Source organism: Nicotiana tomentosiformis, chromosome 11 (genome assembly GCF_000390325.3).
Source record: "Nicotiana tomentosiformis chromosome 11, ASM39032v3, whole genome shotgun sequence".
Lineage (NCBI taxonomy): Eukaryota > Viridiplantae > Streptophyta > Magnoliopsida > Solanales > Solanaceae > Nicotiana > Nicotiana tomentosiformis.
This window is the reverse complement of record NC_090822.1, coordinates 46,725,630-46,740,472: the sequence shown is the minus strand read 5'-3', so window position 1 is coordinate 46,740,472 and position 14,843 is coordinate 46,725,630. Positions and strand designations below refer to the sequence as shown.

Below are 14,843 nucleotides of genomic sequence, written 5' to 3'. Positions count from 1 at the left end.
AAGATGGTGATATCATAGTCTTTCAATAACTCCAACCACCTCCTCTGCCTCAAATTGAGATCCTTTTGTTTGGACAAATACTGTAGACTCCGATGATCCGTGAATACCTCGCATAACACGCCGTAAAGATAGTGCCTCCAAATCTTCATTGCATGAACAATGGTTGCTAACTCTAAGTCATGAACATGGTAATTCTTCTCATGAACCTTCAATTGCCGCGACGCATATGCAATCACCCTGCCATCCTGTATCAATACTGCACCAAGCCCATTACGAGATGCATCATAATACACCGTGTAAGATTATGAATCTGTGGGTAACACCAACACTAGCGCCGTAGTCAAAGCAGTCTTGAGCTTCTGAAAGCTCGCCTCACACTCGTCCGACCATATAAACGAGGCACCCTTCTGGGTCAACCTGGTCAGTGGGACTGCTATAGATGAAAACCCCTCCACAAACCGATGGTAATAACCCACCAAACCCAAGAAACTCCGGATCTCCATAGCTGAAGTGGGTCTAGGCCAGTTCTGAACTACCTCAATCTTCTTAGGATCCATATGTATGCCCTCTGCCGATACGACGTGCCCCAAGAAAGCGACCGAGTCCAACCAAAACTCGCACTTTGAAAACTTGGCATATAACTGGCTGTCCCTCAGAGTCTGAAGTACGATTCGAAGATGCTGCTCATGCTCCTCTCGATTGCAGGAGTAGATCAAGATATCATCAATAAACACAATTACAAAGGAATCCAAATAGGGCTTGAACACCCAGTTCATCAAATCCATAAATGTTGTTGGGGCATTTGTCAGCCCAAATGACATCACTAGGAATGCATAATGCCCATAGCAAGTCCGAAAAGCTGTCTTAGGGACATCGCATGCCCTAATCTTCAACTGATGGTAGCCAGACCTCAAATCAATCTTCGAAAACACCTTGGCACCCTGAAGCGGATCAAATAAGTCATCAATCCTCGGAACTAGATACTTGTTCTTGATGGTGACTTTGTTCAACTGCCAGCAATCTATGCACATCCTCATCGATCCATCTTTCTTCTTCACGAACAACACAGGCGCACCCCAGGGCGAGACACTAGGTATAATGAAGCCCTTATCAAGTAAATCTTGCAACTGCACCTTCAATTCTTTCAACTCTGGCGGGGCCATACGGTATGGCGGAATAGAAATGAGTTGAGTGCCCGGAGCCAAATCAATACAGAAGTCAATATCTATTCGAGTGGCATCCCCATCAGATCTGCAGGAAACACCTCTGGAAACTCACGAAAAACTGGTACTGAATCTATGGAAGGAAATTCCTCACTAGAATCGCGGACATAAGCCAAATAAGCTAGACACCCCTTCTCAACCATATGCCGAGCCTTCACATAAGAGATAACCCTGCTGGTAGAATGGCCAGGAGTCCCCCTCCACTCTAATTGGGGCGACCCTGGCAAGGCTAAGGTCACCGTCTTGGCGTGACAATCTAATATAACATGATAAGATGATAGTCAATCCATAGCCAAGATGACATCAAAATCTACCATATCGAGAAGTAGGAGATTTACGCTAGTCTCGAGACTCCCGATGGTAACCACACATGAATGATAGACACGATCTACAACAATAGAATCTCTCATAGGTATGGACATATACATAGGAGCACTCAAAGAATCACGAGGCACAACCAGATATGAAGCAAAATAGGATGACACATAGGAATAAGTAGAGCCCGAATCAAATAGAACTAAAGCATCTCTATGAAAAACTGGAAGAATACATGTGATAACAACATCAGATAACTCAGCCTCAGACCTAGCTGGGAAAGCATAGAATCGGGGCGGGGCCCCTCCACTCTGAACTACGTCTCTGGGATGGGCCCTAGCTGGCTGGCTTCCACCTCTAATGGTCTGAACTCCACCTCTAGCTGCCTGAACCCTACCTCTAGCTGGCTGAGCGGGAGGTGAAGTAACCGGTACCGGGACCATGGCACGAGTACCCTGCTGTTGTGAGCTGCCCGGTGCCCGAGGGAAAAATTTAGCAATGTGCCTTAGATCACCACAAGTATAACAGGACCTCGGCTACTGTGACTGCTAACCCTGAAACTGACCCTGTCGACCTGAATAACCACCCTGAAAACTCTGGAGCGTAGGTGCACTTATAGGATCTAGTGGTGCACTATAGGCTAGCTGGTCGGAATAAGACATATGAGGGCCGCGACCACCTGAAGCACTGTGGAATGCCTGGAGTGCTGAGTAAAACGGCCTGGGAGGATGGCCTCTACCAAAAATACCCTTGCCTCCAGACGAGGCACCACTGAACCCACCGAAATGACGAGGACTCTTATCAGACTCCTGCCCTCTTTCCTGTGCAAGAACCATCTCGATCCTCCTAGCAACATTATTAGCCGTCTGAAAGAAAATCTCACCTCCGGTCTCCTTGGCCATCTGCAGCCTGATAGGGTGAGTGAGTCCATCAATAAACCTCCTCACCCTCTCTCTCTCTCAGTAGGAAGCAAAGGAAGAGCATGACGGGCTAGATCCACAAAACGGGTCTCATATTGAGTAGCAGTCATACTGCCCTGCTGGAGACACTCAAACTGCCTGCGGTAATCCTCTCTTAGTGTGATAGGAAGGAACTTCTCTACAAAATAGCTAAGAGAACTGGTCCCAAGTAAGAGCAGGCAACCTAGCTGGCCTGGTTGATAAAAAAATCCTTCCACCACCTCTTGGCGGAACCCTTCATCTAAAACATAGCAAAATCGACCCCATTGGTCTCAACTATACCCATGTTCTGCAGCACCTCATGGAAGTGGTCAAGATAATCCTGTGGGTCCTCAGAAGGTACACCACTGAAGTGAACTGGGAAGAGCTTTGTAAAATTGTCCAATCTCAATAAGCCCTCAGAAGACATGACGTGCCTATCACCGGTCTGTGCCGTAACAACCAACTGAACTACCCCAGCTGGCGGGACTGCTGGAGTCTGATACTAGGGAGCCATCTACTCCGGAGTATGAGTAGCGAGAGTCTATGTTCCTCCCTCAACCTGAGAGACGGTTGGTGCCACAGGAAATGTACTGGCCTGGGCCACACTCTTCATAAGGCCCACCAAATGGACTAGAGCGTCCTGAAGCACTCGGGTGGCGATGAACCCCTCTAGGACCTGAGCTGGTCCAACAGGTACAGTCTGAGCTGGAACCTCCTTGTCAAAATCCTCCTAAGGCCCCACTACTGGTGCTGCTGCTCGAGCTCTAGGCTGAGCTCTGCCTCGGCCTCTGGCGCGACCTCGTCCTGTACCCCTAGTAGGAGCTGCCACTGGGGGCTCCGGCTGCTGTCCAGCTGAAGATGCAGTACATGTTCTCGCCATCTGTGAGAGAACAAGAGTAGAAGAGTTCAATTATAAATGAGAGAATAAAATCTCATGATAGAGAAGAATAGAAGTGAAATTTGTTCCTAAACTCCATAGCCTCTAGAAGATAAGTACAGATGTCTCCGTACCGATCCTCCAAACTCTACTAAGCCTGCTCGTGACTTATGAGACCTTGGCAACCTAGTGCTTTGATACCACTTATCACGACCCGAAATTCCCACCTTCGGAATCGTGATGACGCCTAACATTTTACTTGCTAGGCAAGCCAATGCTAGAGTAAATCTTTTACCAATTTTAAACACTTTAAACAATTTACCCAATCAGACAGAAATGAAACTGAAATGAAGAACAAGTAGCATAATAACATAATCATATAGTACAACCCGGATCTGGAATCACAAGTACACGAGCTTCTAGAGTCTACAAATAGGGTTTGAAATAAGTATAACTGTCTCGAGTGAAATGAACAGTAAATAGGGAAAAAGGAAAGGGGACTTCAAGGTCTGCGGACGCCAGCAGATCTACCTCGAGTTTCCAAATAAGCTAAGCCGAGCTGATGCGCCTCACGGACAACTGGGGATAGTACTAAAATCTGCCCAAGAAGTGCAGAGTGTAGTATGAGTACAACCAACCTAATGTACTCCGTAAGTGTCGAGCCTAACCTCGACGAGGTAGTGACGAGGCTATTGACAGGACACCCACGTAATTAAACCTGTACAGACAAAATATACGTACAACATAACAACAAATAAAGATTAAACATGTACTATTGGGAGGAGACATGAGAAAGGGGTACAAGATACGGTAACTACAATAGGGAATGACAATATGAAACAGTCAATAAACCTTCAGCCAATGATACAGATAAACATAATGAATAAAAACTGTACGACATCACCCTTCGTGCTTTTACTCTCAACCTCACCATGAAACAGTAATAATGGCACGTCATCATCCTTCATGATTTTACTCTCAACCTCTTCATAAAATGATAAATACGGCACGACATCACCCTTCGTGCTTTTACTCTCAATTTCATCATGAAACAATAAATACGGCACGACATCACTCTTCGTGCTTCAACTCTCTTCCTCACTATGTATTAATCAATAATTGTAACAACAATTGGCACAACATCACCCTTCGTGCTTTTACATTGTCCCTTACCATGTAAAAATGAATATATAACAATTGGGAGATAGAATAGGCAAGAATAAACCTTACGTCATCAACGGTTCCATAATACCAACCTTAACTTCAAAAACAATACTCAATTATCACAAATAACCCATAAATGCGGAAAGAACGATCAATTTAGTAACAAACTAGTCTAAGTATGGATATCATAATCAAAGAAGGGAGTAAATTACAAGAAACAAGTCCCACCCGCATGCTTTAACCCAACAATAACACATAAGTACTCGTCACCTCACATATACGTTGCACCCAACATTTAAACATGTAGCAAATAGGCAAACACGTCCTAATTCCTCAAGTCAAGGTTAACCACGACACTTACCTCGCTCCAAAACCGACTCAAAATTCAACCACGGCTTTGCCTTTCGAACAAGCCTTCGAACCAACCAAATCTAGCAAATTATCAACCAAATGATTCAACATAAGCCTTAGGAACTACCCATGAATGAAAGAGGTTCAATTTAGGTCATTATTGAAAAAGTCAACTCCCTGGCCCGCTTGATCCAAACCCGAAATTTGGACCAAAATCCGATTACCCATTCACCCCGAGCCCGGTTATATAATTTGTTTCGAAATCTGACCTCAATTTGAGGTCTAAATTTTAATTTTACAAAAATCTCTAATTCTACCCAAATCCCCAATTTCTATCATGAAAATCCTAGATTTTAGGTTGAAATCTTATGAAATACAATAGTCAATTGAAAGAAAGTAGGTTAGAATCACTTACCAACGAATTGGGGAAGAAGAGCTCTTGGAAAAATCGCTTCTAAGGTTTCTAGGTTTGAAAATTTGAAAGAATGAACTAAAATCCTATTTTTCAATCTCAAGTCGAGGCGCAGATGTCACAATTGCGACCTGGGGTTCGCAATTGCGAACCTCACAAATGCGAGAAATCCTTTGCAATTGCAAAGGCCCCCATCTCTGCTACCATCGCAAATGCGATGGTTTTGTTCGCAATTGCGAACTTGGGACTTCCGCAATTGCGACCCCTTGATCGCAATTGTGAAGCATTCCATCCCCAGTACTACTTCGCAAATGCGAACCCATGGTGCCCAGCTACTCTTCGCAATTGCGAGGGAGTTGCTCGCAATTTGCGAACCTGATAGGTTGACTGCCTTATCGTAAATGCGAAGCCAGAGGTCTGAGGCCTGCACCAGAAACAGTAGAGCACCAGCTATTTTTCTAAGTCCATACTCATTCTGTAGCCTATTCGAAACTCACCCGAGCTCTCGGATCTTCAAACCAAACATGCACACAAGTCCAAAAACCTCATACGAACTTGCTCGCGCGATCAAATCGCCAAAATAACACCCAAAACTACGAATCGGATACCAAATCATATGAATTTTTCAATGAAACTTAAGAATTTCTATTTTAACAACCGGACGTCCGAATCATGTCAAACTAACTCCGTTTTTCACCAAAAATTACAGACAAGTCATAAATATAGTAATGAAGATATACCAAGCTCCGGAACCAAAATTCGGACCCGGTCAGAATAAAGTCAAACCTTGGTCAAATCTTTGAATTCATTAAACCTTTAAACTTTAAACTTTCGACAAAATGCGATAACTCGAGTTAGGGACTTTCGAATTCGATTCGGGCATATGCCAAGGTCCTAAATTATGATACAGACCCACCGATACCGTCAAATTACGAATCCGGATTCGTTTGCTCAAAACGTTGACCGAAGCCAAATTCAAATAGATTTTTAAGGCAAAATTTCACATTTTATCAATTTTTAACATAAAAGCCTTTCGGAAAAAGACACGGACTGTGCACGCAAAATCGAGAAAGGCTAAAATAATATATTTGAAGTTTCGAAACATAGAATTAAGGTTTAATTCTAGATGACCTATCGTGTCATCACAATGTGTGTGCAAGTCACATAAACTAAGCTCACTACAATAATTTTGATTAAAAAAATTACAAAGAAAAAGAAAGAAAATAAGCCCCCCCCTCCAAAATCATTATTCCCCTCACCCCTTTCTGTTTCTTTTCCCTTTTCTCCATCGTCGTCTGCCCCCCTCGTTTTCTTTCTCACCCACTCCAATCTTTCCCCGCTTCTTCCTCTTTTTGTTCCAAACCCAGGTAGCAGTAGTGAGAAAAGCAATAAATTTCGTCAAAAATTTTCTGTCAATCTTTTCTCTCACATTAATTTCCTTTCTCCTTTTTGTATCTATCTCAAGCTGGAAGACAGATAGAGAAAAGAGAAAGACCATAAAAAAATTGACGAATTTTGGGTGGAAAATTCTACTTACACAGTTTGACTTCTTCTCTCTTTTGGATTTCACCATTCGTGTCCTTCATTGACATAGCTTCGCCGACTCTTTTTTGCCTTGACAGTATTTTAGGAGTGACCCATCGACTCTTTGACTTAGAGTATGAATTTTATGGATTTTGTTAGAAGTGAAAGATGGAATGAATTTTATGGAAGATCATGGTTGATTGAGGCAGTCAGGTGATGGCTGGGATTTTCCCCCTATGGCGGCGCTAAAATATGTAGAAGAAACGGTGAAAGAAGTAAAATAAAAAAAGAAATTATGATAAATTAGTAAAAAAGGGACCCACAGATGACACATGTAAAATAATAAATGATCTTAGCATTTGATGTGTTCTTCTTGTCGGGCACTTGAGTCACACCGCAACGACGAAGGGATTTATACTCAATTGATTGAGTTGAAGTGCTAAAATGAAAAAATTCAAAGTTTATATATCGGTCTTTTAAATCTCGTACAAGTTTAAGTGGCCACGAGGTCATTTCGCCGATAAAAATTGAAGACACAAGCTAAAGCATAAAGCAAGTTAACAACATTAGACATAGATGACTGCTGGAGCTCAAACATCAAAAGAACCATACAGGAAGAGGCAGAAAGCAACCCCTTTCACTTTGTTACTTCCCCTCAAACATAGCATTTTCTATTTTTATGGGAATTGGTAAGGATCCAGTAAAAGTGAAAAAGACCTACTACTTACCGGCATCTTTTAACTTGGAAAGAACCAGAATATCCAACATATACTACTGTATATTGGGCATAATTCATTCTGATCAGTTTTATGTGCAAAGGCAAACCATTTCAGCTATAGTCCGCCCACTAGCTACTAATATTTTGCTATAGCACCTACTCAAATGATCCGTCAGCTATCAACTTTCTTTATCTCATGTTTACATCTGCAATCTTAATTAAATCACAGAACCAAGAGGAACTGGTTCTGTCAAAACTACCTTGATCATGCATTTAGTGTCAACACAAATATGTGCCTATGTTCGAATCACTGATTTTTAAAAGGGGGCAAGGTTAAAATGGCCTTCTATTTCGTCTCAAAGTTCCTAGTCTTTGCTCCTATATAACTTTTTTACATAATTCCATGAATTTTTTCTTAAAATAATTTTTTGACTTTACAATTGTCGCAATTATATTCAACGTCAAAAAGTTTTTCGAAAACATAGTGTGCCACAATTATTTAAAGTTTTAAATAAAACATGGGTGAATGGTAAAAGCATCTATCACAACTGTAGCTAAATGGTAGACATATGACAAAACAGCTATTGTGGGTTCTCAATGTGAACAAAAGCAGTGAGCGAAGTAACTCCTGCAACAACTGACAGGGCTTCAAAATTAGTTTAGAAATCAGCTTGAGAAGAGAAATGAGAAAGGAACAAGATTAGGATGATGATGTCGTTTTTCCCTAGTAATAAGATGATGTGCAACACGAATAACAAGTATTCATGTCATATTATAACCATGCTTTTGAAAACCATTAGAACGAATATATTTATAAAAGGCCACCAATCAACCAACCATCATGCCATCAGTTTTTTCAATTGACAAACAAGCAAAAGTAGGATCGGTTGCCCCTTTTGCTGAATATTGCGGATATCAATTGAATTTATACGCGGTTTAAAGGATATGTGATTTAATTTAACACGAATGATCAAAGAATAGTAAATAATTGAGTTAAAAGAAAACGAAACGATCAAACCAAACACGATAGATGATTAAGTCTAGCTTTATAATAGATGCTGGAAATTGGTCCCGATCCAGCCCTCGAAATGTGCTCGGTTAACTCAACAAACAAACAGCTGAAGAACACTTTGAACAATAGCTAGAGAACAAAAATTAACTTTATTGCATTGGTATGCGTGCCAACATCGGCCCTCAAAATAAAAAAGTTCTCCCATTTATATAGTAGGGCAGTTTTAATCCTAGTACAAGTCTAAGTAAGGTAAAGATCTTCTTCTTCCAGTAAGCATTGATACGTAGTTGATATCGGGAGAGACTTGCACCGTAATATCTGGTTAAGGACGGATATTTTCGCCCCCTTTTTGTGTCGTCTAACCATCTTTCCCTTAGCCACGGTTCTTCACTTTGCTCGAGCTCAATGCTTGGCCGCGTCCGGTTCCCGGTGCATCATTCGTCCTCCCCGGATTCTGGTCTGTGGAAGCCCTCGGCATTGCCCGAGGCCATATCGGGTCGGGTTGTCCTCTCGTTTCTTTACCGAAAAATTGGGGGTAACTTGATATCCGATTTTACCCGCACAAAGATAGTCCCCTTACTTTTCGTAGAGTAGATTTATAGAAACGATGAGAAGTGATTAACTGACCCTGGTTCCTTCCTCCATACTCTACAAACGGGTTGACGAGTCAGCAAAACGTCTCATCAGTCTTGTCGTTCTGACTTCGGACACGTGTCAGCCACCGGTTGACCATCCTCGGTGAGCATCGAATGCGAAATGTTACGCATTAATTATTTCCTTCCTATAAAAGCTCTAGTTTTCTTTTTTTTTTCCTCACTTTTTTACTTTCCGATTTCAAATCTTCTTGAGCTACCCTTGAATTTTTTACGTGTTCATAATTCCCTCAAATCTTCACAAATTATTCTTCACACCTTCATTTTTTCATCTCCAATCTTCAAATCTTCATATTTTGTCTTTGAGTCTTCAAGTGAGACCTTCAAATCTTCATACCCATCAGCAAAGCTTCATATCTGCCTTCAAACCTTCATATTCCCAGATAAAGATGGCAAAACCTCGAAATTTGTGTCTCTTACTGCTCCTTTAACTTCTATGCCGACCGCTGATATCGAAATTTATGTGATTCTCCTCCGTCACTTTGTCAACAACACAGAGGAGCCCCGGTACACTATCGACCATCTGCTCCGTATCTACAGCCTCTGAATCTTCCGAGGGGGGTTAATCAAGCTCGCCCGAAGAGCAAAGAAGGCTCCCTTCTCGAGCATCGATGAGGACAAGGATCGAGGCTAGCAGGGGAGATTTGTTCGGGTCAAGACCGAAGATCTCATTCCCTCCAATTTCCTATCGTTCCCTGAGAAGTGGAACTAGACACGTAAGTTCATCGCCTGTTAAGTCGTCAAAATAACACTTCAAATTTACTATTCATTTCCCCAATGCAGTCCCCTATTTCAAGGAGTGGGTCGAGGGTATCTACAAACAATTGACATACTCCGAGCGCGAGTGGCACAAACTTTCTAAAGGCAAATAGGAGGCTCGTTCCCATGGTAAGTATCCTTTTCCCCCTCCGAGCGCGAGTGGCACAATCCGACTATGTCTCTTTTTCTTCTCACAGTTTTGCCCAAGAACACCTAGCTTCGGAACATTTTCGAGGAAGAAGCCTCATCCCTATCTGGAAAACCCTCCTCTGCAGGACAACCTACCGTCGAGGCTGCTATGCAGAAGGAGGAAAACACAAGAAGAAAGAGGATGTCTTCTGGCTCCTCGGATGCTCCCGCCGAGACCAAGAAGAAGAGGGTTTCGGTCAGGGTCAGAAAGAGTACCAAGAAAAGTACTCACGCCAGGGTCCCGGACTCTGATTCTCTCTACCAGCTCTGGGACTACCCCAAGGATGATGACATGGAGTTTGTCATCCATGAACCGGCCGACACTACACAGGAGTTGGCAGCACCGGAGGGGGGCAACCGTAAGGTTGAACCCTCTTCAGCTCGGGACCCCGAGGAAAAACATGTGGTTGTTGCCTCTCAAGAGTCTACTCCAGTCTCGAGCGAGGCCGCCGACGTTATTGACGTCATGGAGTCACCGTCCCTAAAGGAGCCTCTTTCTAATGAGGCTCAGGCCGTTAAATAAAAGCCGATAAAGGCATCACGAGCCACAGATGAAGCCCTTAACCTGTTTTTCAAAAGTATAGATGTCGGTGCGCTGGAATACTACTCCGAGTTTGGCCACTTGGAGATCTTGAAAAGGGATGTGCTACCGGGTTCAGGTGGGCCAAGTTCGACCCCAAAGCTTGTGAAGCAATTCCCCGCCCCGAGTGCGGACCCTGATCGTAAGACGACGGTCATGTTTACGGCACGGACAAATATCAGGATGCTATCCGGGCTGGTCGATGTGGCCAGCTACCTTCATTGCTTGGTAATCGAAGAGGACCAAGCTAAGATGAACGAAGTTGATATGCCAAGCCTTTTCAACGAGGCACAACAGGCGCTGAACATGGTATGTTTTCCTTTCCTCACGTCTTTAAAGAGTCAATTTTGCCTTAGCGTAATTTAATGATTACAACATTTTTTATTCCTCAGGCCTCGGTGCTTCATCATAAGAGCTTCCACCGGTCTCTTATGGAGGTAGGTCATCTTGAGTTCGAGCTCAAGGAGCAGGTCTGGCAGAAGGATATGTACAAAGCTCTTTGTGAGCAAAAAGATAAGGTCCTCAAGGATCACTCAGTCTTCCAAGCCGAGCTGGAAAGAGCTCAAAAGGAGGCCTCAAAAGTGAAACGGGAACATGCCCTTCTGGTTGAAAATGTAAGAGTGTTTGATATTAATAATGAGAGGATAAGAACAACTGCTAACGTCGCAACCTCGCAGGTCCAAGAGAAGATAAACTCGATCGCCAGCTTAGGGCTGAGATGGACGAGGTTAAAGTCTTAGCCGAGGAGTTGAGGAGCAAGATGGATCTCCTAGCCTCGAAGTGGTATGCCACCAAAGAGGATTTGGCATCCACCAAAGATCAGCTCCGGGTGATGAGGGAAAAAGATGACAAATGGTCTCGGTTGAATGAGGAGCTCCGGGCACAACTTGACTCGGCCGTTACAGAACGGGACACTCTTGGCCAAGAGTACACCGCGTTGAGGTACAAGTTGGAGGCGGCTTCAAACGAGGCCTCCGAAGTTCAGGACATGCTGGCCCAGTAAAAGAATGATGTGGAGGTAGCCGAGGCCTGTGTAATAATGAAGGCTGAGTGCGTAAAGTGGCTGTCTCGGAGAGAGACCCTTGAGGAGGTTAATGCTCAGGGGATTGACCTAGCCGCCGAGATTGAAGAGGCTTGAAGCCGAGGCCAAATAGAGATACCATCCCGATGGTTCGGGCAGCGAGTCGGGCTCCGATGAAGACTAGGCGGGAAATGCCTTAGTTTTTTTCCCCCTTATATTCTGTATTTTGGGGTCGTTTCATAGTGCCTCTGTAAATATTTTTTGGTACTTATGTATATAAAAACTCTTTTTCGGCTATGCTTTGTGTCTTTTACTTTTTTGTACTTGCTTGTATCCAAAACTTATAATATGTAATCGATGCCTTACTACAGGATTTGACATCGTTTAAATTGTTCGTTCCCCTATAGCCTGGATGACGCCTGGATTAAGTAATGACTCCGAATTGCTTTGGCTTTGGAGGACTCGATAAAAATGAAGTCTTTGTTAAAATTTTGAACGTTTTAGCCAGACATAATCATTCTTTGCCGTAATTCAAGATCGATTAACTTGACCGAGTCTGAAGTAGTTTTTTTTATTATTAAAAATATGTAAGGACCTTACTTTTCAAGTACGGACTCAGACATTTTTGAGTCGTTTAAGTTGGCTATGGCCTTTTGCATTTGGGCCCTGCCTAGTAGGCTCGCTGCCTCCGAGATTAAGTAACCCGAATTGTTTGGTCTTATCGCTGGGTAGTAGTCCGCGGTTCGGGGAGGCCCGTAGGATTAAGGGTTTTGAAACCAACATTTGTTCTAAGTAACTTTTGACGATAATATTGCTTATACAAATGTGAACCGATAAAACATAGAAGGCAAATTTCTTTTATTATTTTGAATTTCGTGTAAATAATCGATGGTACAGAAGCTATCTTCCATGGAGAGAATGAGCTATGTGGGCACGGTTAGTTTGACCACTTGACCCTTAAACTTAATCCTTATATTCAAGCCTCGGCTTTCAATATCAAATAAGAATTTCTTCTACATTCCCGAGCTCAGGACCATGACTTAGGGTGTGATGGCCCTCTAGTATTCGAGACTAAATTTTTGAGGGCTCGAATACTATTGATCTGATATGGATGGTCCGCAGTCCCCGATCTTCAAAACTAGGGTAGCACATTTTACTATTGCCTCGTTAAAAGCCTTGCCGTAAAACCCAGTTCGAGAGAAAACTGGTCCAAGGGAAAACAAAAAATAAACTAAGGCATTTCCCGCTTAGTCTTCACCGTAGCCCGACTCGCTGCTCGAACCATCAGGCTGGTATCTCTATTTGGCCTCGGCTTCAAGCCCCTTTGATCTCGTCCGCTAGGTCAATCTCCCAGGCATGAATCTTCTTGAGAGTCTCTCTCCATGAGAGCCACTTCACATACTCAGCTTTCGTTATTACACGGGCCTCGGCTACCTCCACATCGCTCTTGTACTAGGCCAGCATGTCCTGAACTTTGGGAGCCTCATTCAAAGCCGCCTCCAACTTGGACCTCAACGCGGTGTACTCTTGGCCAAGAGTTTTCTGTTCTATAACGGCCGAGTCAAGTGGTGCCCGGAGCTCCTCATTCAGCCGAGAACATTTGTTGGCTTTTTCCCTTAAAATGAGTAACAATTGAATTTATATGCGGTTTAAAAGATATGTGATTTAATTTAACACGAATGATCTAAGAACAGTAAATAATTGAGTTAAAGGAAAATAAAAAGATCAAACCAAACACGATGGATGATTAAGTCTAGCTTTATGATAGATGCTGGAAATTAGTCCCGATCGAGCGCTCGGAACGACTTCGGTTAACTCAACAAACAAACTACTGAAGAACACTTTGAACAATAGCTAGAGAACAAAAAATTAACTTTACTTCTTTGGTATGCATGCCAACAGTGGTTCTCAAAATAAAAAGATTCTCCCCTTTATATAGTAGGGGAGTTTCAATCCTAGTACAAGTCTAAGTAAGGTAAGGATCTTCTTCTTCTAGTAAACATTGATACGTAATTGATATCGGGCGAGACTTGCACCGTAATATCCGGTTAAGGGCGGATATTTTGGCCCCCTGTTTGACTCGTCTAACCATCTCTCCCTTAGCCATGGTTCTTCACTTTGCTCGAGCTCAATGCTTGGCCGTGTCCGGTTCCGGGTGTGCCATTCGTCCTCCCCAGGTTAATGTCTGTGGAAGCCCTTGGCATTGCCCGAGGCCATATCGGGTCGTGCTGTCCTCTCGTTTCTTTAGCGGGAATTCAGGGGTAACTTTATCTCCAATTTTACCCACACACAGATAGTTCCCTCACTTTTTGGAGAGCAGATTTATAGAAACGACGAGAAGTGATTAACTGACCCTGATTCCTTCCTCCGTACGCTACAAACGGGTTGACGAGTCAGCAAAACATCCCATCAGTCATGTTGTTCTGACTTCGGACACGTGTCAACCGCTGGTTGACCATCCTTGGTGAGCATCGAATGTGAAACATCATGCATTAATTATTTCCCTCCTATAAAAGCTCCAATTTCCTTTTTTCACTTTTTACTTTCCAATTTCAAATCTTGTTGAGTTACCCTCAAATTTTTTCCGTGTTCATAATTCCCTCTAATCTTCACAAATTGTTCTTCACGCCTTCATTTCTTCATCTCCAATCTTCAAAACTTCAAATCTTCATACCTATCTTCAAACCTTCATATCCGCCTTCAAACCTTCATATTCCCAGATAAAGATAGCAAAAACCTCAAAATCTATTCCTCAAAATATCGCTCCTTCAACTTCTACCCCGGCCACTAATATCAAAATGACCCTGTCGACAATAGCCCCGGAACCTCCTCTTAAGGATTTTATCCTCAGAGGTTGTTCCACAGATAATGACTTTAAGGTCGAGAAGGCCTCCAAACAAAGGAGGGCTTGATAGGTAGCGTTTGAGTTCTTCTAGAGCCTACTGACATTCCGGGGTCTAAGAGAAGTCATTCTTCTTCTTTAGCAATGAGAAAAATTGGTGGCTTTTGTCAGATGACCTCGAAATAAATCGGCCTAATGCGGCTATCTGCCCGGCCAGTCTCTGTATTGCCTTGACGTTGTCGACTACGGTGATATCTTCTAT

At 43.1% G+C, this 14,843-nt stretch overlaps 1 protein-coding gene across 1 annotated transcript; it reads right to left on the bottom strand.

The window, feature by feature from the left end:
• Positions 1-1,504: 1,504 nt before the first annotated feature.
• Positions 1,505-1,981, bottom strand: LOC138901385 (uncharacterized). The gene has a single exon (XM_070189144.1). The coding sequence runs from the start codon at positions 1,979-1,981 to the stop codon at positions 1,505-1,507; it is 477 nt and encodes a 158-aa protein (XP_070045245.1).
• Between the last annotated feature and the right edge of the window lie 12,862 nt (positions 1,982-14,843).